At 47.8% G+C, this 26948-nt stretch overlaps 16 protein-coding genes across 16 annotated transcripts; 6 read left to right on the forward strand and 10 right to left on the reverse strand.

The window, feature by feature from the left end:
* Positions 1 to 576: 576 nt before the first annotated feature.
* Positions 577 to 1273, reverse strand: VTP21DRAFT_4990 (uncharacterized protein; the record flags this gene model as incomplete). The annotated part of the gene is made up of 4 exons (XM_069395462.1): positions 577 to 740; positions 801 to 881; positions 947 to 1049; positions 1115 to 1273. 4 exons carry the CDS (start codon positions 1271 to 1273, stop codon positions 577 to 579), a joined length of 507 nt encoding a protein of 168 aa, XP_069248606.1.
* Positions 1274 to 1472: 199 nt separating this feature from the next.
* VTP21DRAFT_4991 (uncharacterized protein) lies at positions 1473 to 2401 on the reverse strand (the record flags this gene model as incomplete). Its single annotated transcript, XM_069395463.1, has 5 exons — positions 1473 to 1643; positions 1715 to 1793; positions 1855 to 2066; positions 2125 to 2234; positions 2296 to 2401. 5 exons carry the CDS (start codon positions 2399 to 2401, stop codon positions 1473 to 1475), a joined length of 678 nt encoding a protein of 225 aa, XP_069248607.1.
* Positions 2402 to 2531: 130 nt separating this feature from the next.
* Positions 2532 to 3310, forward strand: VTP21DRAFT_4992 (uncharacterized protein; the record flags this gene model as incomplete). The annotated part of the gene is made up of 3 exons (XM_069395464.1): positions 2532 to 2663; positions 2753 to 2888; positions 2955 to 3310. The coding sequence occupies 3 exons, from the start codon at positions 2532 to 2534 to the stop codon at positions 3308 to 3310; spliced, it is 624 nt and encodes a 207-aa protein (XP_069248608.1).
* Positions 3311 to 3551: 241 nt separating this feature from the next.
* Positions 3552 to 5414, reverse strand: VTP21DRAFT_4993 (uncharacterized protein; the record flags this gene model as incomplete). The annotated part of the gene is made up of 7 exons (XM_069395465.1): positions 3552 to 3985; positions 4054 to 4281; positions 4350 to 4497; positions 4559 to 4818; positions 4887 to 5199; positions 5259 to 5332; positions 5396 to 5414. 7 exons carry the CDS (start codon positions 5412 to 5414, stop codon positions 3552 to 3554), a joined length of 1476 nt encoding a protein of 491 aa, XP_069248609.1.
* A 383-nt stretch (positions 5415 to 5797) lies between these two features.
* On the reverse strand, positions 5798 to 7225 carry VTP21DRAFT_4994 (uncharacterized protein; the record flags this gene model as incomplete). The annotated part of the gene is made up of 1 exon (XM_069395466.1): positions 5798 to 7225. One exon carries the CDS (start codon positions 7223 to 7225, stop codon positions 5798 to 5800), a length of 1428 nt encoding a protein of 475 aa, XP_069248610.1.
* Positions 7226 to 7405: 180 nt separating this feature from the next.
* Positions 7406 to 8060, reverse strand: VTP21DRAFT_4995 (uncharacterized protein; the record flags this gene model as incomplete). Its single annotated transcript, XM_069395467.1, has 3 exons — positions 7406 to 7553; positions 7630 to 7656; positions 7873 to 8060. 3 exons carry the CDS (start codon positions 8058 to 8060, stop codon positions 7406 to 7408), a joined length of 363 nt encoding a protein of 120 aa, XP_069248611.1.
* A 425-nt stretch (positions 8061 to 8485) lies between these two features.
* On the reverse strand, positions 8486 to 9641 carry VTP21DRAFT_4996 (uncharacterized protein; the record flags this gene model as incomplete). Its single annotated transcript, XM_069395468.1, has 3 exons — positions 8486 to 9256; positions 9326 to 9501; positions 9581 to 9641. The coding sequence occupies 3 exons, from the start codon at positions 9639 to 9641 to the stop codon at positions 8486 to 8488; spliced, it is 1008 nt and encodes a 335-aa protein (XP_069248612.1).
* Positions 9642 to 10063: 422 nt separating this feature from the next.
* VTP21DRAFT_4997 (uncharacterized protein) lies at positions 10064 to 12038 on the reverse strand (the record flags this gene model as incomplete). The annotated part of the gene is made up of 6 exons (XM_069395469.1): positions 10064 to 10318; positions 10407 to 11201; positions 11289 to 11384; positions 11455 to 11644; positions 11719 to 11799; positions 11923 to 12038. 6 exons carry the CDS (start codon positions 12036 to 12038, stop codon positions 10064 to 10066), a joined length of 1533 nt encoding a protein of 510 aa, XP_069248613.1.
* A 350-nt stretch (positions 12039 to 12388) lies between these two features.
* VTP21DRAFT_4998 (uncharacterized protein) lies at positions 12389 to 12601 on the forward strand (the record flags this gene model as incomplete). Its single annotated transcript, XM_069395470.1, has 1 exon — positions 12389 to 12601. One exon carries the CDS (start codon positions 12389 to 12391, stop codon positions 12599 to 12601), a length of 213 nt encoding a protein of 70 aa, XP_069248614.1.
* A 369-nt stretch (positions 12602 to 12970) lies between these two features.
* On the forward strand, positions 12971 to 13634 carry VTP21DRAFT_4999 (uncharacterized protein; the record flags this gene model as incomplete). The annotated part of the gene is made up of 2 exons (XM_069395471.1): positions 12971 to 13040; positions 13114 to 13634. The coding sequence occupies 2 exons, from the start codon at positions 12971 to 12973 to the stop codon at positions 13632 to 13634; spliced, it is 591 nt and encodes a 196-aa protein (XP_069248615.1).
* A 237-nt stretch (positions 13635 to 13871) lies between these two features.
* Positions 13872 to 14981, reverse strand: VTP21DRAFT_5000 (uncharacterized protein; the record flags this gene model as incomplete). The annotated part of the gene is made up of 6 exons (XM_069395475.1): positions 13872 to 13997; positions 14064 to 14237; positions 14315 to 14515; positions 14585 to 14714; positions 14794 to 14889; positions 14950 to 14981. The coding sequence occupies 6 exons, from the start codon at positions 14979 to 14981 to the stop codon at positions 13872 to 13874; spliced, it is 759 nt and encodes a 252-aa protein (XP_069248616.1).
* Positions 14982 to 15164: 183 nt separating this feature from the next.
* On the forward strand, positions 15165 to 16603 carry VTP21DRAFT_5001 (uncharacterized protein; the record flags this gene model as incomplete). Its single annotated transcript, XM_069395476.1, has 7 exons — positions 15165 to 15398; positions 15509 to 15625; positions 15699 to 15881; positions 15942 to 15988; positions 16063 to 16172; positions 16256 to 16380; positions 16448 to 16603. The coding sequence occupies 7 exons, from the start codon at positions 15165 to 15167 to the stop codon at positions 16601 to 16603; spliced, it is 972 nt and encodes a 323-aa protein (XP_069248617.1).
* A 313-nt stretch (positions 16604 to 16916) lies between these two features.
* VTP21DRAFT_5002 (uncharacterized protein) lies at positions 16917 to 19530 on the reverse strand (the record flags this gene model as incomplete). Its single annotated transcript, XM_069395477.1, has 13 exons — positions 16917 to 17033; positions 17110 to 17219; positions 17290 to 17460; positions 17539 to 17611; positions 17675 to 17835; positions 17901 to 18000; positions 18055 to 18462; positions 18528 to 18723; positions 18791 to 18889; positions 18945 to 19037; positions 19103 to 19128; positions 19205 to 19274; positions 19340 to 19530. The coding sequence occupies 13 exons, from the start codon at positions 19528 to 19530 to the stop codon at positions 16917 to 16919; spliced, it is 1815 nt and encodes a 604-aa protein (XP_069248618.1).
* A 475-nt stretch (positions 19531 to 20005) lies between these two features.
* On the forward strand, positions 20006 to 20458 carry VTP21DRAFT_5003 (uncharacterized protein; the record flags this gene model as incomplete). Its single annotated transcript, XM_069395478.1, has 2 exons — positions 20006 to 20147; positions 20217 to 20458. The coding sequence occupies 2 exons, from the start codon at positions 20006 to 20008 to the stop codon at positions 20456 to 20458; spliced, it is 384 nt and encodes a 127-aa protein (XP_069248619.1).
* Positions 20459 to 20626: 168 nt separating this feature from the next.
* Positions 20627 to 21412, reverse strand: VTP21DRAFT_5004 (uncharacterized protein; the record flags this gene model as incomplete). The annotated part of the gene is made up of 4 exons (XM_069395479.1): positions 20627 to 20692; positions 20766 to 20942; positions 21030 to 21102; positions 21255 to 21412. 4 exons carry the CDS (start codon positions 21410 to 21412, stop codon positions 20627 to 20629), a joined length of 474 nt encoding a protein of 157 aa, XP_069248620.1.
* Positions 21413 to 21610: 198 nt separating this feature from the next.
* VTP21DRAFT_5005 (uncharacterized protein) lies at positions 21611 to 26818 on the forward strand (the record flags this gene model as incomplete). The annotated part of the gene is made up of 24 exons (XM_069395480.1): positions 21611 to 21625; positions 21695 to 21770; positions 21863 to 21901; positions 21985 to 22052; positions 22124 to 22195; positions 22267 to 22346; positions 22413 to 22491; positions 22563 to 22680; positions 22743 to 22918; positions 22988 to 23068; positions 23136 to 23300; positions 23368 to 23634; positions 23704 to 23876; positions 23953 to 24052; positions 24121 to 24248; positions 24310 to 24599; positions 24667 to 24968; positions 25033 to 25221; positions 25291 to 25474; positions 25548 to 25618; positions 25683 to 25859; positions 25931 to 26329; positions 26396 to 26573; positions 26640 to 26818. The coding sequence occupies 24 exons, from the start codon at positions 21611 to 21613 to the stop codon at positions 26816 to 26818; spliced, it is 3606 nt and encodes a 1201-aa protein (XP_069248621.1).
* Positions 26819 to 26948: the final 130 nt, after the last annotated feature.

Genomic DNA, 26948 nt, shown 5'->3' on the forward strand with positions numbered 1-26948 from the left:
GATTATTTTTCATCAAATCCAGAATGATTGCTTGAATGAGTGTATTTCGAGTTTTTAGAGAGAAAGGGTACTCTTTACTTTTCAATGGACTTGTATAGGTTTAAAAAGCGAGTATGATGCAACTGTAAATGTGTTTAGCTTGCTATTGCACTTATAGAGCATCTCGCATAAGAAGAGCGCTTAAAAAAAAACATTTCCTACGTTTTGGATAGCACGTTGTCTTTGAATGAATGCGCAAGAAACCAAACTATCCTGACCAGCCTGATATACTACATGTGGCATGAACTGTTCCTTTCTGCTCATAGTCTTTAAAGGAATTTCAAGAATGATATATCTTATAATATTGCATAAAGAAGTGATTGGTAACTGGCTATCAATGGTAGTGTCAATTATCCTCTTAATAAAGTGGTGTTTTCATTTTTAAGTTGTCGAGCTTCCTACTGTGGGGGTATTGTTAGTTTTGCGAACCTGCTGGCTCGAATAAGTAGTGGTACAGGTTTGACTACGAGAAACATGACTGGCATTTATTACTATAACCTTCGTGAGTAGATAAATATTCATACATACAATATGGGCTCATTTCGCAGTGTTTTGATGTCCGCATGCTTTGCACTTTCGCAGATCCTCATTATTCGCCCAGCGCTCAATAATGGGCTTGAGCTGTGTTCCTAGGTCGGTGCAGTGAAATGAATCTTCATACACAATCTCTTTGCATTGATCGCAGTACCATCGCAAGCGGTCTAGCATAGATTATTAAGCAAGGATCTAAAGGATAGAGTTTCAATATTCCCAATGTTTACCAATCTCATTTGCTCGACGATTGCGCTCAATAACAATGCCAACTGTATTAGCAAAACGAACCGGGTTGTGTGGTGTATTACCTTAACCAATGATTGAAAGTATTAACCAAATCATCCATTCATGGTAGAAAGAACAGGAAACATACCTGGTAACAGAAACATTTCCCCTTCGCGAATAGGGATATCCTTGAATTCGCCATTGTCTACCACTTTGAGCAACATGTCTCCTTTGTACTGGTAAAACCATTCCTATTGCCAGAGTTGTAATGTATCAAAAACAAATTGCGCTGCTTATTCAGCCGTATTGGAATTACCTCGGTTTCGTTGACGTGATAGTCAGTGCGTTTGTTCGGCCCCCCAACAGCCATAATGATAAAATCACCGCGCTGCACTAAGTAATTATTCACAGGCGGCTGGAGTTTGTCTGCATTTTCCTCAATCCATTTGGAAAAATTGATGGGAAGAGCGAGCATGTTGGGCGTGTAGAAAAGTTAGACGAGAAGTGAAGAGTAATATCGTGAGAATTCCACTTGGGACAAAGCAATTTTCAATTTCACGGGTGACTGTCGGCAATAAATAGTAACATTGCCACTCTCTAAGTTAAAAAGCGGGTAAAAAAAAAACGCATATGTATTACGAAATATACAAAGTGAGAAATAATAGTCTATATAGCTAGGATGAGGAGTCCATGCTCTTAATCTTATTTAGCAAGTGTTGAATTTGATTTCCGAGTTTTGGTTGACCTCGAGATGTTTTAGCGGTATGCACCTCACGGTTCTTTTTACGTTGAGCATAGTACCTTGCACGACCTCGAGCTACCTTCTCCCGCTCTAACCTCGCAGCCTACAGAAGGATGAGAAGGCCACAAGTCAGAAATGTCCAATTTAAAAAATTTTTTTCCATTAAATACATACTTCTCGTTTTTCCCTTTCTTCCGCTATCTTTTTCTCTCTCTCCATTATCGCTTGCTTGAAGGGATTTGGCTTCGACGATCTGTAGGACATGTGTGAGTAATTGATCCACTTCATATATAGTTGATATAGACAAAGCTTACTTGTTGTCTTTACTTGGTTTTGATTTTGTGTTTTTTGACCCTTTTGCTGCTTTCAATTCCTCCTCCTCTTCCTCTTTGTCTTCGTCGCTCAACACTACCTCCTCGTCTCCAGAACCCTCTGCTTTACTATCCAAGGCGGTTTTATCATTGGCATTCTCTCGACGATACTCAACTACATTGCCGTCATCATCGATCGTTTTTTCTGAAAATATCTATAACAATGGTGGATGTTTAATGCATTTCTCGGTGAACTAAGTAAACAGATGCTACCTCTTTGTAAAAATCGGGGGTTTTCAAAAATTCATCGTCCTGCTTTAGTGATTTGTAGAATTCGCGCTTGACCTTAGCTTTGTGAATGAGTTGCTGCTTGACCTTGGCAGCTGTATCAAATAAAACTATTGAGTTGCCATTCAAGCTATAATCAGAGGAGAAATCAGCTACCTTTTCCGGCATAAGTTCCCTTTCTTCGTTGAACAGCACCCGCAAGAAAACCTTTCGACTTTCCCTTCTTCTCGGTAGCTCTACTCTGTTTTGAAGATTTAGTCATTCCTTGGGATCTAGAGAAAGGGAATGCCTTGTTGTTGGTTCTCATTTAATAGACCCCGAGCAGTCACACGTGACTGATTTACTGTTCCAAGAAAAAATTCATTCTCTAGCCAATTCTCAACCTCAACCTCATGGTGATAATGTCGCTCAAACATCGCTACATTTCCCATTCCTTTGAGTGTCTGATATTTGTCTATTTTACGTACGCGTACCTCCTGGATTCTAGCCTTCTCAACTTTGCCACTCGCTGCCTGACGCAATTTGTAAAAGAATTGTCAAGTTCTATTCCGATTAGCTTGGTCGGGATTTTCTAACCCATTTTATTCTTGCCTCTGCCATTTTGAACATCTAGTTCATATCTCCTCGGACGATTACGCGTACATTTCATGCTGTATTTTTCGTCATTATCCTATCTAATCTAGCATCTGTACTTCGGCATATTACCGATATTGATAATCGAGGAATTATAATAGACTTCATCGGCCAAGGTGCTTAAATTTCTATTGTGTTCGTCTTTTCCCTCTGCTAATCCCCTTGCATGTATGCATCGCCAGCCCATGTCCAAACAAGATCTTACCTGCTTTTCACCGATGCCGCCATTTTCAGTTTACAGTTCGTGTTTCTGCTCATTACACTCTTGACAGCGGGGACATCCCTGGAGAACACCAGCGAGGATCGTGAGGATGAGGAAGATCGCCCTGAGGACGAGCAAGCAAACTCGGAAGTTAACACTCTGTCGTCATTGCTGGAGTTTTCCGATCGAGGCAGACGGGACGCCGAGGAGGAGCCCGAGTATGCCCTTGACATACGGCTTCGCCCGGTGCTCCGAAACTTGATCTTTGTGGGCGAGGACGAGCGGGAGTCGCCCACGCCTTCAGTGGCGCAGAGAAGAGCAAGCATGGATGTGTAGCAGTGTTTCGTGTGTCTGTAACATGAGCTTTGTAGATAGTTTTCAATCTGTTTTCTATTCTCCTCTCTATATTGTTTTCCATCTCTATAACCTCGATACCACCTAGAATGCTCCCCTCCACTACCTTTTTCTTTCTCTAATATCTTTGACTTGCACTTCAATGCTAGCAAATATAATTTAATCATACTACGTTTATCAGAGATATATGAAAGCACGGACACTATGGCCATGATCGTGAAATCTAAAGTTTAGACTCGCCGGGAACCCGCAATCGCTCGTAAACATGGCGTCCGAGGCAATCATCGGCTACACTTGATCGGGCCCTCAGCCCGCTCCAATCGATCATCTCCTCTCGAATATCACTAATGCTTCGACAGCCGCACAGACGCATGGTCATCTCCAGCTCTCCGCGGAGAAGCTGAATCGCACGCACCACCCCTTCGACTCCATAGGTCGACATCGCATACAAGAAAGGCCGCCCAACGCCCACCGCCTTAGCCCCCAGCGCAATGGCTTTAAATATATCCGACCCTCGCCTTATGCCGCCATCCACATACACTTCAAGACGGTTCTGGTAGTTATGCGCACGAAGAGCAGACATAACTTCAGGTAGGACTTCGATTCCCGACCGCGCAAAGTCGAGCTGACGTCCTCCGTGGTTGCTGATCACGATTCCTACATCGATAGAGCGAGGGTGGGAAAAAAATGGATGAGCCATTTCTATTCGCTTCTTGATGACTCACCTTGAACGCCGTGCTGGACGGCTAGGACGGCATCCTCTCCACACTGCACTCCCTTCAAGATCAGTGGCATGCTCGTTATTTCCCGGATCCATTTCAAGTCCTCCCAGCAGAAACCCGGATCCAGAAACGAGGAGATGGCGCGGGCAGCGCCTTGCGAACGATCCACCGTGCTCTCCGACTGGATATCGGGGGGTGCCTCCGAGTATTTCATGCGCATGTCTTTCTCTCCTATATATCCACGCAATGATCCGTTAGTGGAGTGTCTCTTCGCCCCGGGAACTCAATTCTCTCCTTACGTCTTCCGAGCTGAGGCGCATCTACCGTGACAAAGAGCGCCTTGCAGCCCTTCTTCTCCGCTTGTCTTATTAGTTTTTCCGTGGCGGAGCGATCTTGATTCACATAGAGCTGGAAAAACTGCGTTTGGCCCGGTTGTCTAGCGTCGGTCTAGAAGGGCTTGTGTTGAGAAAAGACAGGGCAAACTACCGGCCAAAATCATTTAGGTTACCATTTGGTCCAAGGAGCAGCTCGCCAGAGTAGGCAGCATTTGGATCAGGCCAGTCTGATGAGCAGCTTTCGTCAAGACGACCTCTCCGTCGGGGTGTCCGAGTTTTGCAAGGGCGGTGGCAGTAATATACACGGGAAGAGTAGAGGTATAGCCCAGGATTTGGCAGGAAAGATCCACGTCCCGGACATTGATCAATATCCGCGGGCGGAACCAAATGCGATGGAATGCATTATGGTTCTCACGCAAGGTTATCTCGTCGTCTAAGCAAGAGGCACGACATATGAGTGTGACCAAACAGCCCCAGTGGCGATTCACGCTATTGCATTACCTGCTCCAGAGGAGTAGTAGGCCCATGCCTCCGGGCTGAGCACCTTCTTAGCAATTTCCTCGAAATCGAACAGATTGAGCATCTCACCAAGCGGTGGTATTGCTTTTCTTCTCTCGGCCATTATTATCTCACTCTTCTTTCGCAAGTATTCCTGCCCCAAAAAAGGTGTATCTATCTCGCCAAGACAAACATCGGGTGAAAGGTATCGCTCAATAATATCTGGAGGGTGGATGGGATCGAATGCCTCAGTGGCATCATGGCCAGCCCAGCGGGTAATGACTTTGACGCCACCAGGGTGATCGGGGAGGAAATTCTGAAGCAAAACATGCTCAGCATGGGGATGCAGACGGAGTGAACGGGGCGAGTACCTACCGTCAAATCGTAGACTTTCCCATGGATGATGACCCAGCAGTCGCCCTGCTGGTTGTGCTTTGCTACTTCTGCGGCTAAAAGCGAATGCCGTCAGTCAAAGCTCTCTAACCATCCTCTGGTTGAGGTTCAGAGCTTACCAGAAATCTTGCGGGCCATTATGGAAAGGAAAGGGGGACCGGTTCTTCTATCAGCGCTCGAGGTGTAAGCGGGCGGCAAAGGATGGGAAAACCTTATGCATGCTTATAAGGGGCGGCCTGGTAACGCAGTCTCGGTAAAAATTCTGTCATGTGAATTGTGCTTTGCCACTCTACCCCGACTTCAAGCCAACTTCTTTCGTGCAGCAATCACTGGCGGATCCGCACGAGTCTTTGATCCCATGGAGGGCATATGGAATGGGGGAAAAAAAAGTTTTCATTAGGACCGATGGAGAGGAATTAGTACGCGAAAAAAGAATAAACATGAGGCCGGACGGAGAAGCATATTAATATTACAGCATAGCGACATTAACAAAAACATACAAGCATTATAGACAAGGGGGCCTAGATACGAATGTATATCTTGCGCCAATCTAACAACCAGGCAAGGGGGATGTAGAGGCAGACGATGCCGAGGATGCTCCAAATCAGACTCGCGAGGGGGCCGGGGAGCCAGCTGGCGAATGCCCGGTGGAACAGCCACGACCATACGTTGGAATACTGGGGATCATTGGTGGGGATCGAGAAGAGCGTGGCGGTGAAGGCCTCGGAGAGGACGTAGATGACGAGGGGGTTGCGACCCACGTTGAGCACGGACCGGAAAAAGAGGCGCACGGCGAAATACTGGGATTGCAGCATAAGCTTGATATCGCTGGCATACATGATCACCGCCAGCGAAAGCAGGGCCACTCCCACCGACATGAGCACAAAGGTGGGGGTCCACAGCGGCTTCCCGATTGGCACCACGGGGTTGAAGAAGATGGCCAGCAGGATCAGGGGCAGTGCGATAAGCATGAGCTCGACAATGGTTTGGTAGCGGTAGGCGACACTTTTGAGCTGCTCGCGCGTCTTCACAAACCGGATCCCGACCTGCACCCCGGCCCAGGTGTTCAGCGCGGCCGTCATATGCGAGAGGGAGCCCTCTGGGTCGAACGCTTTCTTCTGGTAGTTCCTGTTCTGCCCGTAGATGGCGGTGTCGAAGAGGGACTCGGTCGAGCACTCGGGGGTGAGAATGCCCCTGCCATGGCAGCCCTCGAACGGCACGTACACTCCGTACATCAGCGCCATCCAAAGGATGAAGGCCACCGCGGGAAAGACGTAGGTCAACACCACATGCTTCCACAGCTTGCGGTCCGGGCCAAGATTGCCGCGGCCGAACAGCACAAAGGCAACCGCATTGACGAGATAGCAGAGGGCGATGCGCTGAAGAACGCCCGCAATCCGCCAGTTGTGGACCAGGTTTGGGTAGTGGTATGGAAACCCGTTCAGGAGCAGCCCAATAGAGAAGAGCAGGAAGGTGCGCTTCGCGATTTTGAAGGCGAGGCGGCCAGGGGTGTAGCGATCGGCGCGGTGGAATGCAAGGGGAATGGACACCCCCGCAATAAAGAGGAACGAGGGGAAGATGGAGTCGGCAATCGTGAAGCCAAACCACTCCGCATGGCCTAGATTAGGAAGCGGATCGATCTGAGAATTGGCCATTATCATCAGCACAATGGTCAGCCCGCGCATCAAGTCGATCGAGAAGAGGCGGCTGCCGCCCAGCCTCTTCTCTTTGGAGACAAGGTCGGCCTCGGCACTAGGATTGGTCGGCATTTCGGAGATCTGGATTTTGATATCGGATTCAAGCGCCTCGTTTTTGGAGGGAACATGCTCCAGAACAGGGTCCCTTGGTCCGCCGTCATTAGTACCAGAGAGCACGGTGGAGGTTGGGCTTAAGGCCTCCCTGTGCTGCCGCTGTGGGCTCTGGTCAGCGTGGTGAGAATCTTTCGTCATCACAGCTTACGCCAGGCGAGGGGAAAAAGGGTTCTTGAGTAGGCTGCAGTGAGGAAGGGGAAGAGGACGCGCAGGATTGTAGCAGTGCTATTTATTCTCTGCCTATTAGAGTTAAAGATTTTCTATGCAGAGATCGGATTTAAGTGGTTTTTGGGTTCCTCTGGGGTACAAAATAATTTGCTAAGTCAACCCCGCGCAATTGCTCCATCCCTCCCTTGCCTCTCCCGGCCGAGGCTCTCGCCAGCCCTGCTGTTTCTCCAACACGCTGCGGATCCCCTCCTGGCCGGCCTGCGCGGTGCCCTCAGCGCCCCCTCCCCTCCCTATCGGCCTGGGCTAGGGTTCGGCCGATGGCTAGATCGCGTCATCCTAGGCAGTCGTCGCGGTTCTGGCTCTTGGAACGCTACCGCAGGGACTCGTTAGATAAGGTCTGACTAATTGGGATTAGCAGGAGAGGAGGCCGATAACATGCGAACCTAACCTTCTCCTTTCCCCTTTATTGCCCAACCCTGATTTTTTTTTCTCACATCACCAGCATCATGTTTGACAAATATCGGCAGTCCCGAATGCCCCTAATGGGAGCGTCTCTTTACCTCCCCGACTCCCGCTCCTCTCGCCTTGACTCTGTTTCCTCCCTACACGCCGCTTACTCCAGGCTCTCCTCCCGCCACACGGCTAGGCTCCAGGCTGGGATGCGAGCACTGCCGCGGTCCCTGAGAACAAAAATGCTAGATCTCGGGCGCAGCATGAAGGAGAGCGAGGGCGTCGAAAGGAATGAGGGAGACGGCGGGCCACTCCAGCATTTCATAGGCTGAGCTTGTGCCAAAAATGATTTCATGTGTGCATGCGGGATTCCTTTTTCTGCTGAGATTCTCAACTCCAATTTTCGTTGCCACCCCGAGCCCCTATTGGAGGAGGGCCGCTGATTCAACCTCCCCTTCAACCAGAACAAGAGGATATGAAATTGGCCACGGGTTCACAAAGAGGAGGGCTGGGAGGGGCGACGTCACTCGTCTGCTTGCTTCGGTCGGGGAGGCTTCCAGCAGCCCGCCCAGGATAGCCTGCATTGCGCTTGGAGGAGTGTCCAAAGGGGGTTTATTAGTTGGTAGATAAGGTATTTTCTGAAATAAAAGTGCAGAAAGATTGAGGCACAGTTTTGGGTGGAGAGGAGGGTCCCCCCCCCCCACCACCGGCTGAGTCGAACAAGCAGATAATAGAACAGGCCGATAATATTACAAGACACAAATAAAATGAAATGCAACTCTATAGATCCTCCTCGCCCAGCAGGGACAAAAAGTAGCTTCGCTGCGAGAAGAACATGGAACATACACAGAACCACCAAATGCTTCTGGGCATTGCGCCCACGAAGAAGGCGCGGTACATCGCGGCCGCCCGCGCGAATCCACCCCTCGAACCCTGCTGCTGCACCACATTGCCGGCAATTTGGCGGGCCATGGCCCACATGCCGGAGGGATTGCGCTGGGAGTTGGCCATGATTTGCGCGCGCATCACATCCATGGGGGTGGTGAGATAGCCGGCAAGAAAGCCGGATACGCCGCCGAAGAGGGCCGATTTCAGGGCGGGCACCTTGGCGGGGAATTCGAGCTGAGAGCTGGCTACTGTGCCGGGCACGGGACGGAGGTCGTGGATCGGGAGGGAGGAGTGGGTGCGCTGGAGTTGGCGGTGGGAGTTGGAATGCATGAATTCGTAGCACACAAAGAGAATGACCATGAAGGGGCAGTCGCGGGCGGTAATGGTGGTGAAGCCGCGGAAGAGACCCGCCACCCCCTCCTGCTTGATGACGGTCCGCGCCATGCTCCATGCGCTGTTGGCAGTGGCGTCTGCTGCCTTGGCGGTCTGCATGCGGACCGTGATAACCTCCCGCGGCACCTTGATGACCGATGATGCGATGTCACCGACGATGGCGGAGAGGGCGGTGGCGGCGGTGGGATTGAGGAAGGGCATGTACGAATTTTTGGAGGAGGGGTGGATGTATTTCCGTGTGAGCTCGTAGGTAGCAAGGCGTGTTCCTCCCTAGCGTGGAGTGGCGGGTTAGTATGCGTTGGCCAAGTGGCCCGATGCGGAAAATGCGCCTGCGCTTACCTGGAATGCAGCTCCAACGGTGCTGACCACGAATCCTTTGGAGAGCGCACGCAGAGTTTCTCTTGTGAAGATCCGGCTATTTGCCACTCCCGCCTGCATGCGTGTCTTAAGCACATCCAAAGGATGCATGACGGCAAACGAGATCGCGAGGGCTCCGCCTCCAGCGATGAAATGTCCTGCATCAGAAATGGCCCAAGAAATGGGAACAGGATTAGCAATTTCGGGAGCAGGATGCTGGCAGATGGAGATGCTTACGTGTTAGGAATGTGGGTAGAGGCGTGCTTGAGCTCTGGCTGGTGCGGCCACTTACTGTCATGGTGGGGGGCGATGTAGGGGATATTAGGGAGAGAGTCGGTGTGGAAAAAAGCAAATTTCGAAGAGGAGAATAAATAAACAGATTGTCTCTGCGCTCTGATTGGATATGACACATATCTTATCTGTAATGAAATAGGCGATTTCGTGACTGCATTGGGGGAGATGAAACCCCCATGCTTGCCACCAAAGTTGGCAAAGCTTCCCTGCCATTGGACGGTCTGCCGGCGGTCACAGAGGGTTCACGGTGTCTTATGAAAGCTTAGGACGATTAGAGTTGGAAAATAACATCTAGTTTATTAAGGTTATAGAAAAAGAGTCCGTCCCGAGAATGAGAATGATTAAAGATAAGGGAAACGCGTGTCTCGAAAAAAAAAAAATTAAGATAAGCGCGAGAGAACACAAGCCACCGCTCAAGGGCGGCGGCTAGAAGAACCAGGGCCCATTGGCCACGACCGAGGGCGAGCTCAGCAAATGGTCGTGAATGACATTGAGCGCGCGGGTGGCAGAATGGTTGGCGATAACGCATGAAATGTTGATCTCGCTCGCGCCCTGTGAGATCATCTCGATGTTGATGTTGGCCGCGGCGAGGGTGGAGAACATTTTGCCCGCAATACCGACCATATTCTTCATCTGTTTGCCGACCAGCGACAAGATGGCCATATCGGTGAGCACGTCGACCTAAGATTCAGCAGGCGGGCAGAGGGGTTAGGGAAGGGGGATTCAAAGGCAAGCTGCGAACCACAGCGAGGAAAGAAAAAAGACATACCGTTCCGAATTTGCGCAGGTCGGCAATGGCCTTGCGGAGGTCCTTCTCCAGACTGCTGGCGGCCACGGCCATGGACACGTGGACCTCGCTCGTGGAAATGAGGTCCACCACAATCCCATAGCGGTCGAGGGTGGTGAAGATGTTGGCGAAAAAGCCATGGCTCACGCTCTTGCGGTTGGAGTGGACGTTGATCACGATGACGTCGGTTTTAATGGTGACGGCGGTGGGATGGCGCCGGGTCAGGTCCAGCTGGTAGCCATTCTCCAGCAGCAATTTGGGCGGGGGAGGGGGGGTGGAGGTTCCATTTTGGGACCTGATGTCGGGGAAGATGACGGTGCCGCGGCCCTGGGGATTCTCGACGTTCTTGATGCGGATGGGGATGTGGGCGCGGATGACCTGATCCATGGTGAAGGGGTGGATGACCTCGGATCCATAGTACGTCAACTCGGCCGCTTCCTCGGGGGTGATGATGGCGAGGTGACGGGCGCTGGGGACCTTGCGCGGATCGGCGGTGAAGATTCCGTCGACCTCCTTCCACACCTGCAGCTCCTCTGCACCCAGGCCGACCGCAACAAGGGCGGAGCAGAGATCGGTGTAGCCGCGGCCGACATTGGCCAGCAAGCTGCCCGGCACGACGCCAAAAAACCCGGTGACCACAGGGATGCGATTCCCGCATTGCTTTACGATGGCGGCCATTCTTGTGGTGAGGTAGTTGTAGAAGGACTGATCCAGCTGACTGGGATCGAACTCACGCTCGATAATGTTCTCGAAAGAGACGAATTCGCTGTCGATATTCTACCAAAATGGAATAGGGGAGAGGTGAGCGTTTGTAAGCGGGCATCGGACTCGAAAGTGACGCAAGAAATGCACTTGGGAGCATACCCTATCCCTCAGCACCGCAGCCACCAGGCGGCACGCTAACTTTTCACCAACTCCCATGATAATGTCTTTGGAGCGGGGAGACACCTCATCTATGATCTAGAAGTTGGATGAGGTTAAACAGAGATAGGCGGACGGAGGAGAGGAGGGAAGGGGAGGGGGAATTTACCTGGGCCGCCTCAAGGAATGATTTTAGTTTGCAGCATTCTTTTTCAAGCTGCTTTTCTAGTTCGCTCAAGACCTGTTTATCGCGGATAAGAGAACGAGCTGCCTCCAAGTGATCGTTGAGGATGTCTTGAACAATTTCGGTATACTCCGTTGAGTTAGGCTTGAGGGCTTCCTCGGCCGCTCTTAGCAGTCTTGGGGGGGACGAAGATAAGAAGGTAAGACCCGGCTCGCATATCATGCTCATGCTGAAAAGGGTATACTCTACCTGCTTGTGGTTCCCTTGGCTTTTGTCTCGCCGCTCCATGCAGAACACACCACAACGATTCGGTTGGTTTTCAGATAAGATCTAGTTGTATAAGCAAGGCAGTGTGAGAAGAGAAGCATACGGCTTTGCGCACACCCTCTGTGGTTGGGCCGGGCCAAGGATCTAGGCGGGCAGGCCCGAATCCTCGACATCCCCGACACTTACTTGACGACCTGCTCGGCTATGACATCGAGGAATTTTCCTACGCTAGTTCCTCCGAACTTCTGGACGATCCACGGCAAATGTTCTTGGCTGGTCTGGAGGGGTTCCTGGGGGGTCATTGGGGGGGGGGGGGATGGCGGGTAGATGCAGGCGGCGATGGCTGGTTGAGGCTAGGGAGGAGGAGGGGAAATAGAGCGGGGGTTGTTTGTTTTTGAAGCTTCTCGAATTTTGAATGATTATTTGTGAATTTTTGTGACAAGACCCTACAAATTGTGCCCGCCGTTCCTATCTCGAACCTAATCTCTTCCGCAGCAGTGGTGTGTAGGTGTTTTGTTGGGCTGCTGATAATCGCGGGGCGTGACTTGCATTTGCGTTTGCCCCGCAGCCTCCGGACCCCCACGAGGCGATCTCTTAGGCCTGCATTGCTGGGCCGGAGAGGTCATGCTCGGGCGGGTGATTGCACATGAAAATGGAGGCTGCAAAATTAAGCTCGCCTGCAGAGGGGCGGGTCGCTGCCCCTCGGCCCAGCTGCGGGCGGCGTCGGAAGAGAAGATCCCGCGTGCACAAGGGCATGCCGGGCCGCTCCAAAGATGCCGTGCGCACAGCTGCTGAGCGGATTGGAAAGTCACTGAATGCCTCAGCTTACGGCCCGTGGGCAGGGGAGTTGGAAAGCGGGGGCTAAGCCTCCCCGCGAGCCCAGCAATGTGACCCCGAGAGGTTTTTTGGATTAGTCAGGAGCCCAACTGTGTTTTCCTCGCCGGCCTTTTCCCCCTCGGCCTGACCGCGGGTGCAAGGTGATTTGGAGAGGGCAAGTCACTCGCCTGAGCACATGCTCCGTTTGGCTTATCGAAAAATAAGAAATCACGAGAAACGGTTCAATAGGATGCGCCCGTGCTACCGACAAGTTTTGACATAATGAGTAATTATTTTTGCCCTGTTTTCGATTTTCTTTTTATAACCCCCCCCCCCCCCATCCCGCCCTCCGCCATTTCCCCTCTGCTCCCGCGCCCATCCGCTTTTCGCGCCCCTGCTTGCTCGCTGCATTTGCCAAATGCTCACAACCGAATGCCTCGCCCCGTCCTCCTGTTTCTACCAGCACACGCTGCCCGATAGTCTGCTAGGTAAGCTGTCCCCCGCCATCATCCCGCTCGCCGCCACGGGCTGCTAACCATTTCCCCCTGCGTTTGGCCGTAGCTTTCACAACCGTATCGGTCGATGCCCTCCTGAATCCCTTCCCCGAGACCACCCCCATTTCTAAGACCCTGCGGCGCCATCGCCTGAATGAGTCGCAGCTCCCTCCCCTTCTCGCCTTCATACGGCAATTGACCTCCGCCCTAAGCGTGAGTGCCCTCACGCTGGTTGTGGGCCTCCTCTACATGCGCCGCCTTGCCAAGGCACTCCAGCCGGCCCACTATGCAACCTCCCCGGGCACCGCACACAGAGTCTTCATCGCCTCGATCATGATTGCAAGCAAGTATCTCGACGACGAGCAGCCCTTGACCAGCGCTCGGCTGGCCCGCACTCTGCACGCCATCGGGATCGCTGCTTGGAATTCCCGGGAGATCAGCCGCATGGAGAGAGCGCTGCTGACCTTCCTGAAATTCAACATCGAGGTGGACATGGATGCGGTGCGCCAGCTTGTCCGCGATAATGGGCTGGGGAATCTGGAGGGAGAGCTCCTCAAGGACCTCCGGGTGCCCTCGTTGGATGATTGATACCTTGTATATATGCAATCTGAGCTGTATCTTCGTCTTGTACCATATGTTTTTCTCTTTATTCCCGTTTTCCTTAATACCGCGGGATGCTCCCGCATCCCCTCTCCCCGCTCACCCTCTTCATCCCTCTGCTCTATAGTCCCCTTCTTTATTTCTTCTAAATATAAATAGCTTGTTCGTTTGATTATTATTATTAGATGATATATATGCGGATGGCTCGGTAAACGTGGTTGCGGCTCAGAATCTCTCCTCTCCCTCATGAATATCACGTAAGCTTAGCAGCTCCACTTGCCCCTTCCCTTTAGCCTCCTGTTGGACCAGCTCGTTGATCACCCGGAAATGGCCGGGATCAATCAGGCAAATCTGGGAGGAAAAACTAGGTTAGCCAACCCTAACTTACACAAATAAATCACAAGAGCGGCCTTGTACCATTTCATATTCCGACCCAGCCGTGTCCTCCTCTTCGATTTTGGAGGTCAACGACGCCAGCTTCTCCTTGATCCGTTTGGCTTCCTTGGCGGGCAGTGCGACGCGAAGTCTCATCTGTGCTCGCTGGATGGGAATGATCTTGCTCTCCTGCAGCTTCTTAATCACCTCGAGGGACTACAAATCGCAGACACAGTCACTTGGCTCTCCCATTCCAATCCCCTCCCCGCCCGAAAATAGCTTGGATGGCTTACCTGTGATTTCGAGCTCTTGTTCGGATTGACCGAAAAGTGTAGTTCTGCAATTGCCTTCTCAATCATCGTCACGGTATATGGCCGACGAGTCTCAGGGTTGACGCAGTTCTCCGCCACCATGGTGGCAATATCTCGGAGCATGTTGGACAGCTGGTGCGATCGCTCCTTCTCGCTCACCTGCAGCTCGCCCTTCTTCAGAATCTATGCCAAAAGAACAGGCTAACATTAGGGCTCCGGCTCGGAAAAAGTCGGTTGAGTAGAGAGAGTTGCCTCCTGTATGATTTTGTCCTCATCCTCCGTCTTGAAGCACTTGTGTAGATCCTCCTTTGAGGCTACTGATCCCTTCGACACATTCGAGAAGACATTGTGAATCTGAAGCACCTCATCCAAGTCTGTCTCACTGTTGTACAGACAGAAAAAGTTGCATTAGCATGTATCCCGCATGCAAAGCCCATTCTCCAGGGCACTGCAGAACTTACACTCCCGACCGCCATTCCATCACCTTGTTCTTGTAGCATGCGATCTCAAATCGTTTCCCTCCCTTCTTCAGTCGGACAATGGATACGTTGGTGAGTCTATTTAGTTCATGCAGTCAGCGAATAATAAAAATCGAATTCCGAAGCAAATGTCTTTACTTGATCTGATTACTTGGTTGATTAATCGGCATCTTCGGTTAGATCGGCCTGTATTTTCGTTGCCAAACCCAAAGCCCGCTATAAATTCGGTGTGATTCGCATTCGAATTCGATTTGGTGGCTTTTACTTCTAAGTTTGGCGCGCTAAACCTTCCAATACCTTTCCCCCTTCCCCCTCACACCTCCTTACTTCAGAATCACAGTAAAATTATCTCTATGGATGTTCACAGCAGCCCAGCCCATGGAAGTAATACGCCCCGCTCCGTGGCGGAAAACGCTTCCGGCACTCCATCGGTGAACTCCTTCGAGCCGTCAAACGAGAGCGCGCCACCCAACGACTCTACTGAATCGCGAGATGAGCATCGCAGAAGTAGAGCGCCGGCAGAGGGCGGAACTTTTGTGGTGGGAGTGAGCGAGGATAGAAATAAACGCTGTCGGCGTGCAATGGAGGTGCGTTTTCTTTTGACAAAGCCATTTCTTTCACCATGATGGAAGGGATTGGATTTGATAAGTGATCCTATCTGGCCAACTCAATAATTTCGCCGGTCCTCTAAAATTAGGATTCACATTCGTACTTCTATGACTTCAATAACGTTAAGGGGCAAGGATTCTTTGCGATTTTCGACGGACATGCGGGTAGATCGGCTGCAGAGTGGTGTGGCAATCATTTCCATGAGGTGATCCTTGATTTTGATTCAGCTTTATTACTTTGCGCACTTACTCTCTATCACCCTGATTCCATGCACACAGACTTTTCTCGATGTGTTAGAAAATAACAAGGATAAAAGCACACAGGAGGTTTTTAATTTAGCCTTTCTTCAAGCCGATGCACAGCTCAATCAGACAGAGGGCAAGCATTCGGGCTGCACCGCGGTGACGGCATTTCTGCGGATCGAAGAGGCCAAGGACAACGAGGGCAACCCCGTTAAAAAGGTTGGTGTGCCTTCTTTTTCTTTTCGATTCCTTAGCCTCGTGCCTAAACCTGCGATTTAGAAAATTTTGTGCACAGCCAATGTTGGTGACGCTCGAGCCGTGTTATGGTTGGTATCTCTTTCATGCTTCCAGACAAGAGGACCGTTTTTCATCCTGGCTGTATTTTTATTTGTTTTAAAAGTCGGAACGGAAAAGCAATTCGTTTAAGCTATGATCACAAAGGAAGCGACGAGCAGGAGGCAAAGCGCATCACCGATTTAGGCGGGTTTATGATGAATAACCGTGTGAGCGGTAAATAGGATGCTTCTTTTGTGAGACTGCTGTTTATCTCGGTATTCATGGTTACATTGCTTTGCATCCTCCACGCGTTCCAGGCATTCTTGCGGTAACGCGCTCGCTGGGCGACTGCTCGATGAAGGAGTTTATCGTGGGAAGTCCATACACATCAGAAACCGAGCTGACAAAGCGAGATCCTTTCCTGATCCTCGCATGTGATGGGGTAGGCGAAAGTGTTTTTGACCGAGTTCTAGGTTTGGATGGTGTTGACCCTTTTCACCAACATTTAGCTTTGGGACGTCTGTGATGACCAAGAGGCCGTCGACCTAATCAAGGATATTCAGGATCCCCAGGAGGCAAGCGAGAAATTATTAAAACATGCCTTAACGAATTTCAGTACTGACAACTTGAGTGTCATGGTGGTGCGATTTTCGAACGATGACTGATTGTATTTTTCCCTTCATAATTTTTTTTAACAATTCTGTGTGTTTCTCTTCGATCTCCCTTTCTCCTTATTTGTTTGGCTTTATTTGTTTAATCTTCTGAAGTGTTTCCCTTTTTTTTTGTTACTTCGCTTTGACAATACTTTTGTGTTTAACCTTCTTGGAAATAAATGGTGGCAAGCATGAGTATTTCAAAAACGATTGATTCACAAAGCATCCATGGATCGAACAAACCCACTCACTGGGCCAACAAAATGACTCATACCAAGGATCAGATTATCTAACGAGGGTTGGTATGGAGAAGGAAGCACACAAATTAGAAGGCGTAATACTGCTCAACGTGGGCCAGCCCAGCCAACTCCTTCAGCATTGTCTTCAGCTCGGGAGAGAAGAGTACGGTATCAGGGAGGGGGGGCGAAGAAGACGGGTAATGCTAGGAGGGAGAGGGTGGAAGTGAGATGATCTAAAAGTTTCTGCCTGCCAGGGGGTCTCCCTTTTGCTCTCCTTACCTGTTCCTGCTTAAAGCTTGTATGGGCTCTCAATATGACGTGACAGAGGACAAATCGGGCCACAAACAGACGGAGGAAATCGTCCTGTAGGAATCGCTTCACCGATTTATCTACAAACAAAGAACAAAACTCCAGTCAATGTCCAGTGGCGACTAGAGACCCTGCCGAGTGGTTGATTACCTAGCGATGAGCTGTTCAAGAGTTCCAGGGCCTTATCCTCCATCTGCTCAACCACCTTTATACATTGTCCCCACACTTCCTGTGTCATTTCAGCAATGTCGGATACGAAACTAAAGCCAAGGATTGGGGCATGCAGAAAGAGCGTAAAAAGGCTTCCGATCTGAGAAACGTCTATAGATATCCGGGGCAAAACAGTCAATTACATGGAGCGCTTAGAGGAACGAGCTGCTCAGTATAACGGGACGATACCTTGGATGGCTGAAGGATATTCGGTGGGCGCCAAGAGGGCAAATAGGGGCTGGTTGAACATCCTAGGCATGCTCTAGTAAAAGGAGAACAAGGATGAGTTATTACTCCAATTCACTAAATCAACGTCAGTAGATACTTTGAACGCAACGCTCTTGGGGCTATCTATGATCAAGAGTAACGGTTTTCTGGTAAAGGGTACCAGGTCCCCTGGGTAAAGGCCATGAATATGATTCGAAACAGTCGCATCCGACTTGTCGGTTTGGCGACGCTGGTGGGTCGCTACACCACTAGTATATCCTGTGGTGTAGAAAAGCATTTGGTTTACCATTGGAATCCTCCCAGCCACAACACGTTTGCCTTACCAGCCAAAGGAGCGACGCCATTATCTGCATTCTCGTTGTTCTGCATGTCAATCCCGTCGGCCGAAATGTAAACCAACAGTGCCGAGTTATCATTAATTTCCTGTAGTTTGGGTTAGGTTAGTGCTCCCGGAATACTGCGAAGAGTAGTGAATACCTTGAATGCCGTAGCTATGTACACCATGAGCTGGCTAAAAGTGGGGCGGTAAAGCAAGTATTTGTGAGGGTTTTGTCTGCGGACATTGGGCTTTTCCTTTGGTTTGCTCTCCTCCTCCTCCTCCTCCTCCTGTCCCTGGGGCTTTTCCGAGCTCTCGTTGCCTCGCTGGTATTGGTGCCGCAGCGGAATGGTGGGTTCACGCTCTAGGCTTTGTAGAATGTAGTACATATCGAGGGTCAGCTCGGAGAACTTGATTTGGTTCTGGTGGTTTCCCACGAGAATGGCTTCCTGCAAGTGTAATCTTGTGGCGTCATCCATCTCGACACTTGCGCATCGATCCTGGGGTAGCCTGCGGGGGAAAGAGAGCTGATCTCCTTCGGGAGTGGTGGGAATAAGCTTCTTCTTGGCCTTTTCACGAAGCGGAGACAGGGTTCAATCACATTATCCTTGAATGACTAGTAGCTATACTCTACCTCTACAAACATGTTAATCTCTTGAAGCACCATCTGCCACTCCACCGCGTCAGTGGGCTTGAACGTTTTACTGTAGCTATCAATAATGGTGGAAAGTTCATCCACCAGTGTTCGTACCAGAGATCTCTTGTCAAGCAACAGGCACACTACAATAAACCGAGCATAATAGCGCAGCTTTTTGATCATCAGGGCGGGGCTGCACATAGGTGAACACGATTAATAGTCAAGAAATAGAAGTGGTAGAAAAATGGTTACTGTGCTACTTTTTGGCCTCCAAAACATCCTTAAAATAGGCTCGGTCTCGGATTGCTTCATAGAAAATGAAGGATTCGTGTAAGTAATTCGTTTCGCTAGTTCGAAGACTGTAAAATAGAAGAGATTAGAAGAGAGATGGAGCAAAATAAGGTTGGTACACACTAGTAATGATAATAGAGCTGGCCGATTTTAGAAGCAATTTCCCCCAATTCCCATCTCTTCAGCCCATAATTCTCCTTATTCTCAAGGATTACCCTACAAAACACGTCAAATAAACTTAAAGACAAAACGTGTCGCGGAGATGGTCGCTGTGATATTACCTGTGCTGCTGCTGGAATTTCCACAGCTAAGTGATTCGCAGATGCAAATACAAGGAGGTCAATGCCTATGGAATAGCTATGAACGGATATACAGAAAGATACCTTGGTATAAACCTCAAAGGTCCGCTGGAAATAGGGTTGCCACTGGCGAGTCCCGGTAGGCGGCAGATCTCTGCACGAGCAAAGTAAACGGTTTTTAATTTTCCAAGAGAGCAAGGGAAAGACAGCAAGTTATACCGAAGACCAGCGAAGAGCTGCTGGCTCTTCTCAAGAAGATACTGGAACTCCTCAATGATTTTCTGGTTCTTCAGGACTTCTGCTGCACGGTCAACCTCCGTCTGATCCACCGCAGGAGCAGTTTCTTCCGCTATCGACTCTACTTGTGAATGAGCAGTGGTCGCGCTGTTGGTGGGAGGAATTTGTTCCATTGTGTTCCGAGATATATGGATTAGCTAGCTGGTAATGGAATCAAGGGATATATAGAGAGAATATGAAAAAAAAAGATGCTGAGCCACTCTCCAATAAAATTCAGTCAAGTCTATTCGGCTTTCTCTCGTTAAATATGACTGAATCCAACTAGTTTATTGCAAACCGGGGCAAACAGAGCTCATTCACCAAGGGCGAAGGATGAGCTGGTAAACAACTCTAGGGATTCTAACACATTTGGCGCCTTTGATATTTGAAGCACAACATATTACACCTGTACTTAGAGAGGGTTGCCTTTTACTGCTCGTTTCTTTAGCAGGAATATGAGAGTTTGTGACTGTTGGAAATTTCCTTTTTGAGAATAGATAGAAGTATTGGCGTTTTGTTCGAGTTGATATAAATATAATTGAGGGTTTCCAACCTTTCTTCTCTCTCTTATATTATGCAATTTGTTTTTATATGATCTATTGTTCAAATATGCTACGTACTCTTCCTTCACAACTTCGCCATCCTATCCGGCAAGTGTTGAGCCCTATAGCGCTTCGCTATTCTACAGGGTCTCACATGAGCGATAATGATCCTCACGTACTCGAGAGAGAAAAGCAGAAGGTGCTGAAGGGTAAGTACATGCCTATCCGATACACATCCCGGTTCAACGCCTCATATGATGCTGACCTAATCGTTATAGGAAAGCACTCTGGTTGGAACGAGCTGCTGGCATCGCATAGCGAGGCAAATGTAAAGGCGGAGCGGGAACCAGATATGGACGTGAAAGATATGCAAAAGCACAGCATAGATAAGCTAAAACAACACGAGAATTCAAACGCTGAATTTGAAATGCATACCATGTCGCGCGAGCAGCGGCTAGAGCAAGGGGATACGAGAAGAATTATTAGGGAAGAGACAGGCACTGTGAAGAGGTCAATTTAGAGCCAACAAACGGTTTCCTATTGGCGCTGTCATCTTCATCCCACTTGTTTTCAATATAATAAAAGTGAAATACGCTCCAAATACGTGTGGAAAGAAATTCACTATTTATTTGCAGACACAAAAAAATCATTTTAAAAGGTTGGATGCAAAAATAAAAAGAATACACCACTAAAACACAGTTCTTCGGTCCGTGAAGACTCGCACTATGCAGCCGTTGCCTGCGACCTCGGTGAGCTGCTCGTTGACAATTCATGTTAATTTTCATGTTAAAATTCATATGAACTCCCATCAGATAATCATGAATTACCTTCTCATGCCATGTCAGCAAAAGGGCCGAGTTAAAATGTTCAGGTGCAGCCATCCCGGCGTACAAATATTTCATCAGCAAATCTTGCTGCTCTCTTGATAGTTGCTTTACCGCAGTGGAGGCATCAGCTGGGGGAAATTGTGAAAGGGTTTCATAAACAGTTTGAACAGCCCGGAGCTGATGAAACAGAAAAATATCAAAAAAGAAAGGGGAGAATGATAAGTCCAATTGCATATAAAAAATGCCGTGCAATATATAACATACCTTGATGGATTTGTCGCAAGGACCATAGGGCGGATTTTGGAGTGCTTTTATCAAAGCGTCCGAATGATTACCCCTGAAAAGATAGCCCCATTAATAAAAATAAAGGGAGATTAGGGAGAAAATTAAAAAAAAGTAAGATTGAGCATTCTAACAAGTGTCGGATGTTTTATGGTTTTACTTTTCTTTCCATAAAAGAATTGAGAACAAGAGGATTTACTAACTAACCTTGATAGCAAAGCCCTCACCTCTTGCTCGGTTGTCCTCACACTAGCATCAATCTCAGCAGGCGAGCGAGGCGTATCCCCAGTGGCAAAATAATAGAGATCTTCTTCGTTGAGTCTATCCTCATCAAAAGCATCAATATCGATTTTTCGGTGTGCCATGGTGGTTTATGATGAATTTTAATCGCGTTCAATTCACAAAACTTGGCCCCACAAGAGAGTTATTCGAAATGAGACTGCGCCACCATGGCTTCAGTCATTTACGCGAATAAAAAAAATTGGAAATCGCGTCGCGTATTTTTTTCTTTGACTATGCCAGTTAAAAGATCGAATCTTGAATAGAATTCCTTTTATGAAGCAATGCATATAAAACAGGTAAATAGAGAACCGAACCTGATGATCTGGACGAGATTTGCGATTATTTTCTTGATTATATATTACTAGATCATTATCCAAGGCTTCAAGTCCTACAGGGATCAGACTATTGTCGAACCGTTCAGCCCGCGGCATAATGTAATTGGTATGTAATCTTTTCAATGGCTACTATGTCTGATCTCCCTTGTCGCTCTATTTACCGTCTCCATTTTACTCGGATCTTATTGCTTCATTTAGTCGGCCGAAATGGATCAGGCAAGAGTAATTTCTTTGCGGGTATATATACAGCCTTAATTCCTTAAATTGCTCTAGCCTTGGTATTAACTGGTGATTTTAAACTGGTGACTTGTCCTCATTAGCTATCAGATACGTGCTAAGTGATGCATATACGAGCATGAGTCGTGAGGAGCGTCAAGGCCTTCTTCACGTATGTTGTCCTATATATCAATAGGTATTAGTGAAGCATTATAATTCACTTTTCTATGCCAACTATTTTAGGAAGGGAGTGGGCCAGCAACAATGTCTGCTTATGTTGAAATCATTTTTGATAACCAGGATAACCGATTTCCAGTAAGTAGCCTATATAGATACTCTGAAGTTTTAGCTTGCTTACCTCCCTATGTATTGCACACGAATCTCAGACAGGAAAAGATGAGGTGGTGTTACGACGCACTATCGGCTTGAAAAAGGATGAATATTCACTAGATAAGAAGAGCGTAACGTAAGAATGAACATGATCTCAATAATTCACCTCTAAATTGCTTATTGATTTGATGTCAATACAAAGTAAATCCGATGTCATGAATCTTTTGGAGAGCGCTGGGTTTTCGCAATCTAATCCTTACTACATTGTCCCGCAAGGACGTGTATGTGCCTAATCTGAATTTCCAGTAGACTGTTTATGTGTCTTTAAATTGACATTTTGATTGATTTGTAGATCACATCCCTTACAAATGCTAAAGATCATGAGCGGTTGCAATTGCTAAAAGAGGTTGCTGGGACTAGAGTATATGAGCAAAGAAGAATAGAGAGTTTGAAAATAATCGAAGAGACAAGTAGGTTGATAGTCATAGAAGTTGTATTATGATAAGAGTTGACATTTTGACATTTTGATTAGAATCTAAACGTATAAAGATTAATGAGCTCCTTGCTTATATCGAAGAGCGTTTAGAAGAACTGGAGGAAGAGAAAGAGGAACTAAGGCATTTTCAGGAGCAGGATAGAAAGCGCAGGTGTCTCGAGTACACAATTTATCACCGAGAACAAACTGAGATCACGAGCGCGATCGAAGCGGTAATGATCGATTCTAGCTAGATTGCATGATACCACTAGATTTTAATGCTTTTGATACCTAATTTTTAGAATAACGAGAAGCGTCAAAGAGCCCTCGAAATTTCAAATCAACAGCAACAAGCATATTATGCCAGGGATGCAGAAATTAATGTATGTGTCAAAACGGGTTGTCTATTCATTCGAGAGAATTAATTATTTCTATACTTCACGCTTATAGAAACTCGAAGCAAGTTTGAGCAATCAAAAGCACAAACTGGACCTGCTGGAAGCCGAAAAAAGAGAACTAGAGGAAGAGAGGGAGGATTATTACAAGGCAAAGGCCCAACTTGATCTGATGATCAAAGATATGGAGGAGAACGTTAGAAGCAACGAAGACGCAAAGGTTTAATTTAATGCTCCAGCTTACAATGTTGTAATTGAAAATTCACCCCTATGGCTATACATAACAGGCACGTAGCATTGAGGACCTAGAGCAACTTGAACTTGATATTCAACGAAGAGAGCAAGAACTTGAGAGCTTATTGCCTGCATACGAAGCTAAGGTTCAAGAAGAGGCACAGTTACAAGAGCAACTCACCAAGGCCAATATGCAGCGTCAGGCACTTTATGCGAAGCAAGGGCGCAGCGTGCAGTTTAGCAGCCAAAGGGAGCGCGACGACTGGCTTAATTTGGAAATACAGGAAATTCAAAACAATATCGAAGCTCAAAATAAGCAGGTATTTATTTCCGTTTCTCAATTTTCTTTAAGCTCGAAGAAGTTAACAATGAATTACTTCCCAATTTAGCTTGCTGATCTCAATCAGGAGAAGGAGGCAATAACCCAAAAATTGTCGGAAATAAGGGAGAGCATTTTGCAGTCCAAACGGGAACTAGACGAACAAAAACAAGAAATGAATAACATAGAGACCGAGTGCCTCGAACTTAGAGCGAAAAGAGATGAGCTGACAGATCGTCGAAAGTATGGACTCCTGAAAATTTTTACGTTTCCTTTGGCTATAGACTCATGATTTGGCGTATCTTCTAATTTTCGATAGAGAGCTCTGGCGCCAAGATGCAAAATTCTCGACTAGCGTTCGGGGCTATAAGGATGAATTGGATAAGGCCGAGAGAGCATTACAAGGGACCATGGATAAGGTGCTCATATACGATATCTATACCCCGCATTTGATTGTAACTGCTTCTTAACCTTTCATTTTCTACAGCTCACTAGCAGTGGTCTCTCCGCTATTGCAGCAATGGATATCGAAGGAGTTTATGGACCTTTATATAGCCTCTTCTCATTAAAGAATGACAGATATCGCACAGCTGTGGACGTAATCGCTGGGACCAGGTAAATTGCAATTAGACTCCACCATCACATAGCCTCTAATCATGCAAGCTGTGCCCACTAGTCTCTTCCACGTGGTGGTTGAAAACGATGACACGGCCTCACGTGTTCTTGAGAATATGACCAAAGGCAGACTTGGGCGAGTTACTTTCATGCCCCTAAACCGACTTCATCCACCCACAATTGAATATCCTAGCTACAGCGACATGAAACCCATGATCGAATGCCTCGATTTCGACGCAAGATATGCAGCAGCAATACAACAGGTATTCAACAAGGCAATCATCTGCCCAAATCTAGAAGTGGCATCAGAATACGCACGAAAGCATGGGTTGAATGCTGTGACGCTTGAGGGTAAGATAATAGTTTTTTTTTTTAGAAATATGTTTATCATGCTCAAACAATACTTTTTTGCTATTAGGCGATCGAGTTGATCGTAGGGGAACGTTGACTGGTGGATTTATTGATGTTCGTCAATCTCGATTCGAGGCCATCAAGAACATCTCCGAATGGCGTGAAAAGTACAACAAAGAGCAACAAGCCGCCTCGAGTGTGAAGGAGGAGCTGGTGCGGCTAGATCAAGAAATTACCCGCATACTTGGAGAGATTCAGCGGCGTGAAGCTCGATATCGTCGACTACAGGACAGCCATGATCCACTCGTGTATGAATTGAATTCAAAAATTAAACAGGAGGAGCGTTTGATGGAATACCTAGAGACAAAGGTGGTTTTTATTTTGTGCTGACTTGTTTTCTCTCTTATTTATCGCTTGGTTATTCAACTTATAGGAAAAATCCTCGCAAAGCATTTTATCCAATCTTGAGACTTTACGGATGCAAATCCAAACTCTTCGGGAGGAGCTTGGCACACCACTCCAGAATTTGACTGAGGAGGAACAGCGCCAACTTGAGAATCTAAACGCGAATATAGACAATTTGAAAAAGCAGCTAGTCGAATGTTCTACGGAAAGATCAAGGGTACCATATTCATGGAAAGATTTGTCCCCTGAATATCCCATTCAAGATTTTCAATCAATTATTTTTTAGCTGGAGCAACAAAAGAACAAACTCCAGAACTTGCTCAATGCCAATCTGACGAGACGTCGCGACGAATTAAGGGACAAAATCTCGGGCGTTAGGACGGTGTATGATGAGAGGCAAAGAGAGCAGCGTTTAAAAGAACTTAGAGCTGTAGATCGCACTATTGCAGACATGAACAAACGACTAGCAAGTAAGTTTTTCTCTTTTTGAGTTGTATACCAAGTATATATATTGACTGAGCCGATTTTGGTTCCGTAACGTAGCTATTAATACTGAGCTCGACGAAACTAAGGAGACTATAAAGTCTTTGACCGAAAAACTTCGAGAAGAAAAGGTCTCATATGCACAAGTGATTTGAAATCTGTTCTCCAAAATAATAACTCGACCGTATTCCTTAGGACGCCCAAATCGAGGAGGGAAGAAATCTCAGTCAACTCCAGAAGAAAATGGAAAAGTATATTTCTAAGCAAAGCTTGTTGCTTCAAAGGCGAGATGAATGCACCCGTAATATTCGTGAGCTTGGGGTTCTTCCGGAAGAGGCTTTCGAGGGGTATAATACGTGGGAATCTGAGCGGGTACTTTGTTTATTTGAAGGCTGCCTTTATTTTCCAATTCTAATATGCATTTTGCTTCTCCTTAACACTAGCTCCTGGAAGAGTTGCATCGTGCGAATGAAGAGCTCAAGAAGTACGGACATGTGAACAAAAAGGCCTACGAACAATATGGCAACTTCGTGCGCCAGCGAGACTCGCTAATGAAGCGTAAAGAGGATCTGGACTCATCGGAGAGTGCTATTCACCAACTGATTGAGCACCTCGACCAGCGTAAGGATGAGGCAATCCAACGCACATTCAAACAAGTCGCCAAATATTTCGCCGATGTGTGGGAGAAATTGGTTCCAAGTGGACGGGGGCAGTTAATTATGCAGAGGAGAACGGAAAAAGCTGCAGTCCCCGAAGGCTTGGGAAGGGAAGAGGAGGAAGAGGAGGAAGAGAGGCCTAGAGAAGGAGGCATTGTTGAAAACTACACTGGGGTAGCCATTAAGGTAGATAATAGGAAATTGTAATATACTCTAATGTTCTCTTTCTCAACCCTGCTCTTGGACCTCAAGGTTTCCTTCAATAGCAAGACAGACGAAGGCCTTCGTATGCAGCAGCTCTCGGGCGGGCAAAAGTCACTTGTTGCTCTTGCGCTCATTTTTGCTATCCAACAGTGTGACCCAGCGCCTTTCTATCTGTTCGATGAAATTGATGCCAACTTGGACGAGGCATATCGGACCTCCGTAGCATGTGAGACTCCTATGTTTACTTAATGGTTTCCAAACATCTGACTTCTCCTGTCTTTTTCTGCATTAGCCATGATCCATGAACTCTCTGATAAAGCTCAATTCATCACTACTACATTCCGTCCCGAACTTGTTGCAAATGCGGATCAGTTTTACGGGGTCACCTTCGCGAATAAAGTGTCGCGACTCAACCTGATATCGAAAGAGGATGCTCTCAAATTTGTTGAACAACGAGAGCAACAACAATGAGAATGCTTGTATTTGTATTGTTTACTCTATGTTATACTTTATATATTCGTAGCACCCATGCTTTCAATGTAGCATTCTTTGTTTATTAAAGAGAGGGAATGAAAAAAATTGCCAGGGCTATATACATAAG

The sequence above is a fragment of the Calcarisporiella thermophila genome, assembly GCF_041956535.1.
Source record: "Calcarisporiella thermophila strain CBS 279.70 unplaced genomic scaffold VTP21scaffold_20, whole genome shotgun sequence".
Classification (NCBI taxonomy): domain Eukaryota; kingdom Fungi; phylum Calcarisporiellomycota; class Calcarisporiellomycetes; order Calcarisporiellales; family Calcarisporiellaceae; genus Calcarisporiella; species Calcarisporiella thermophila.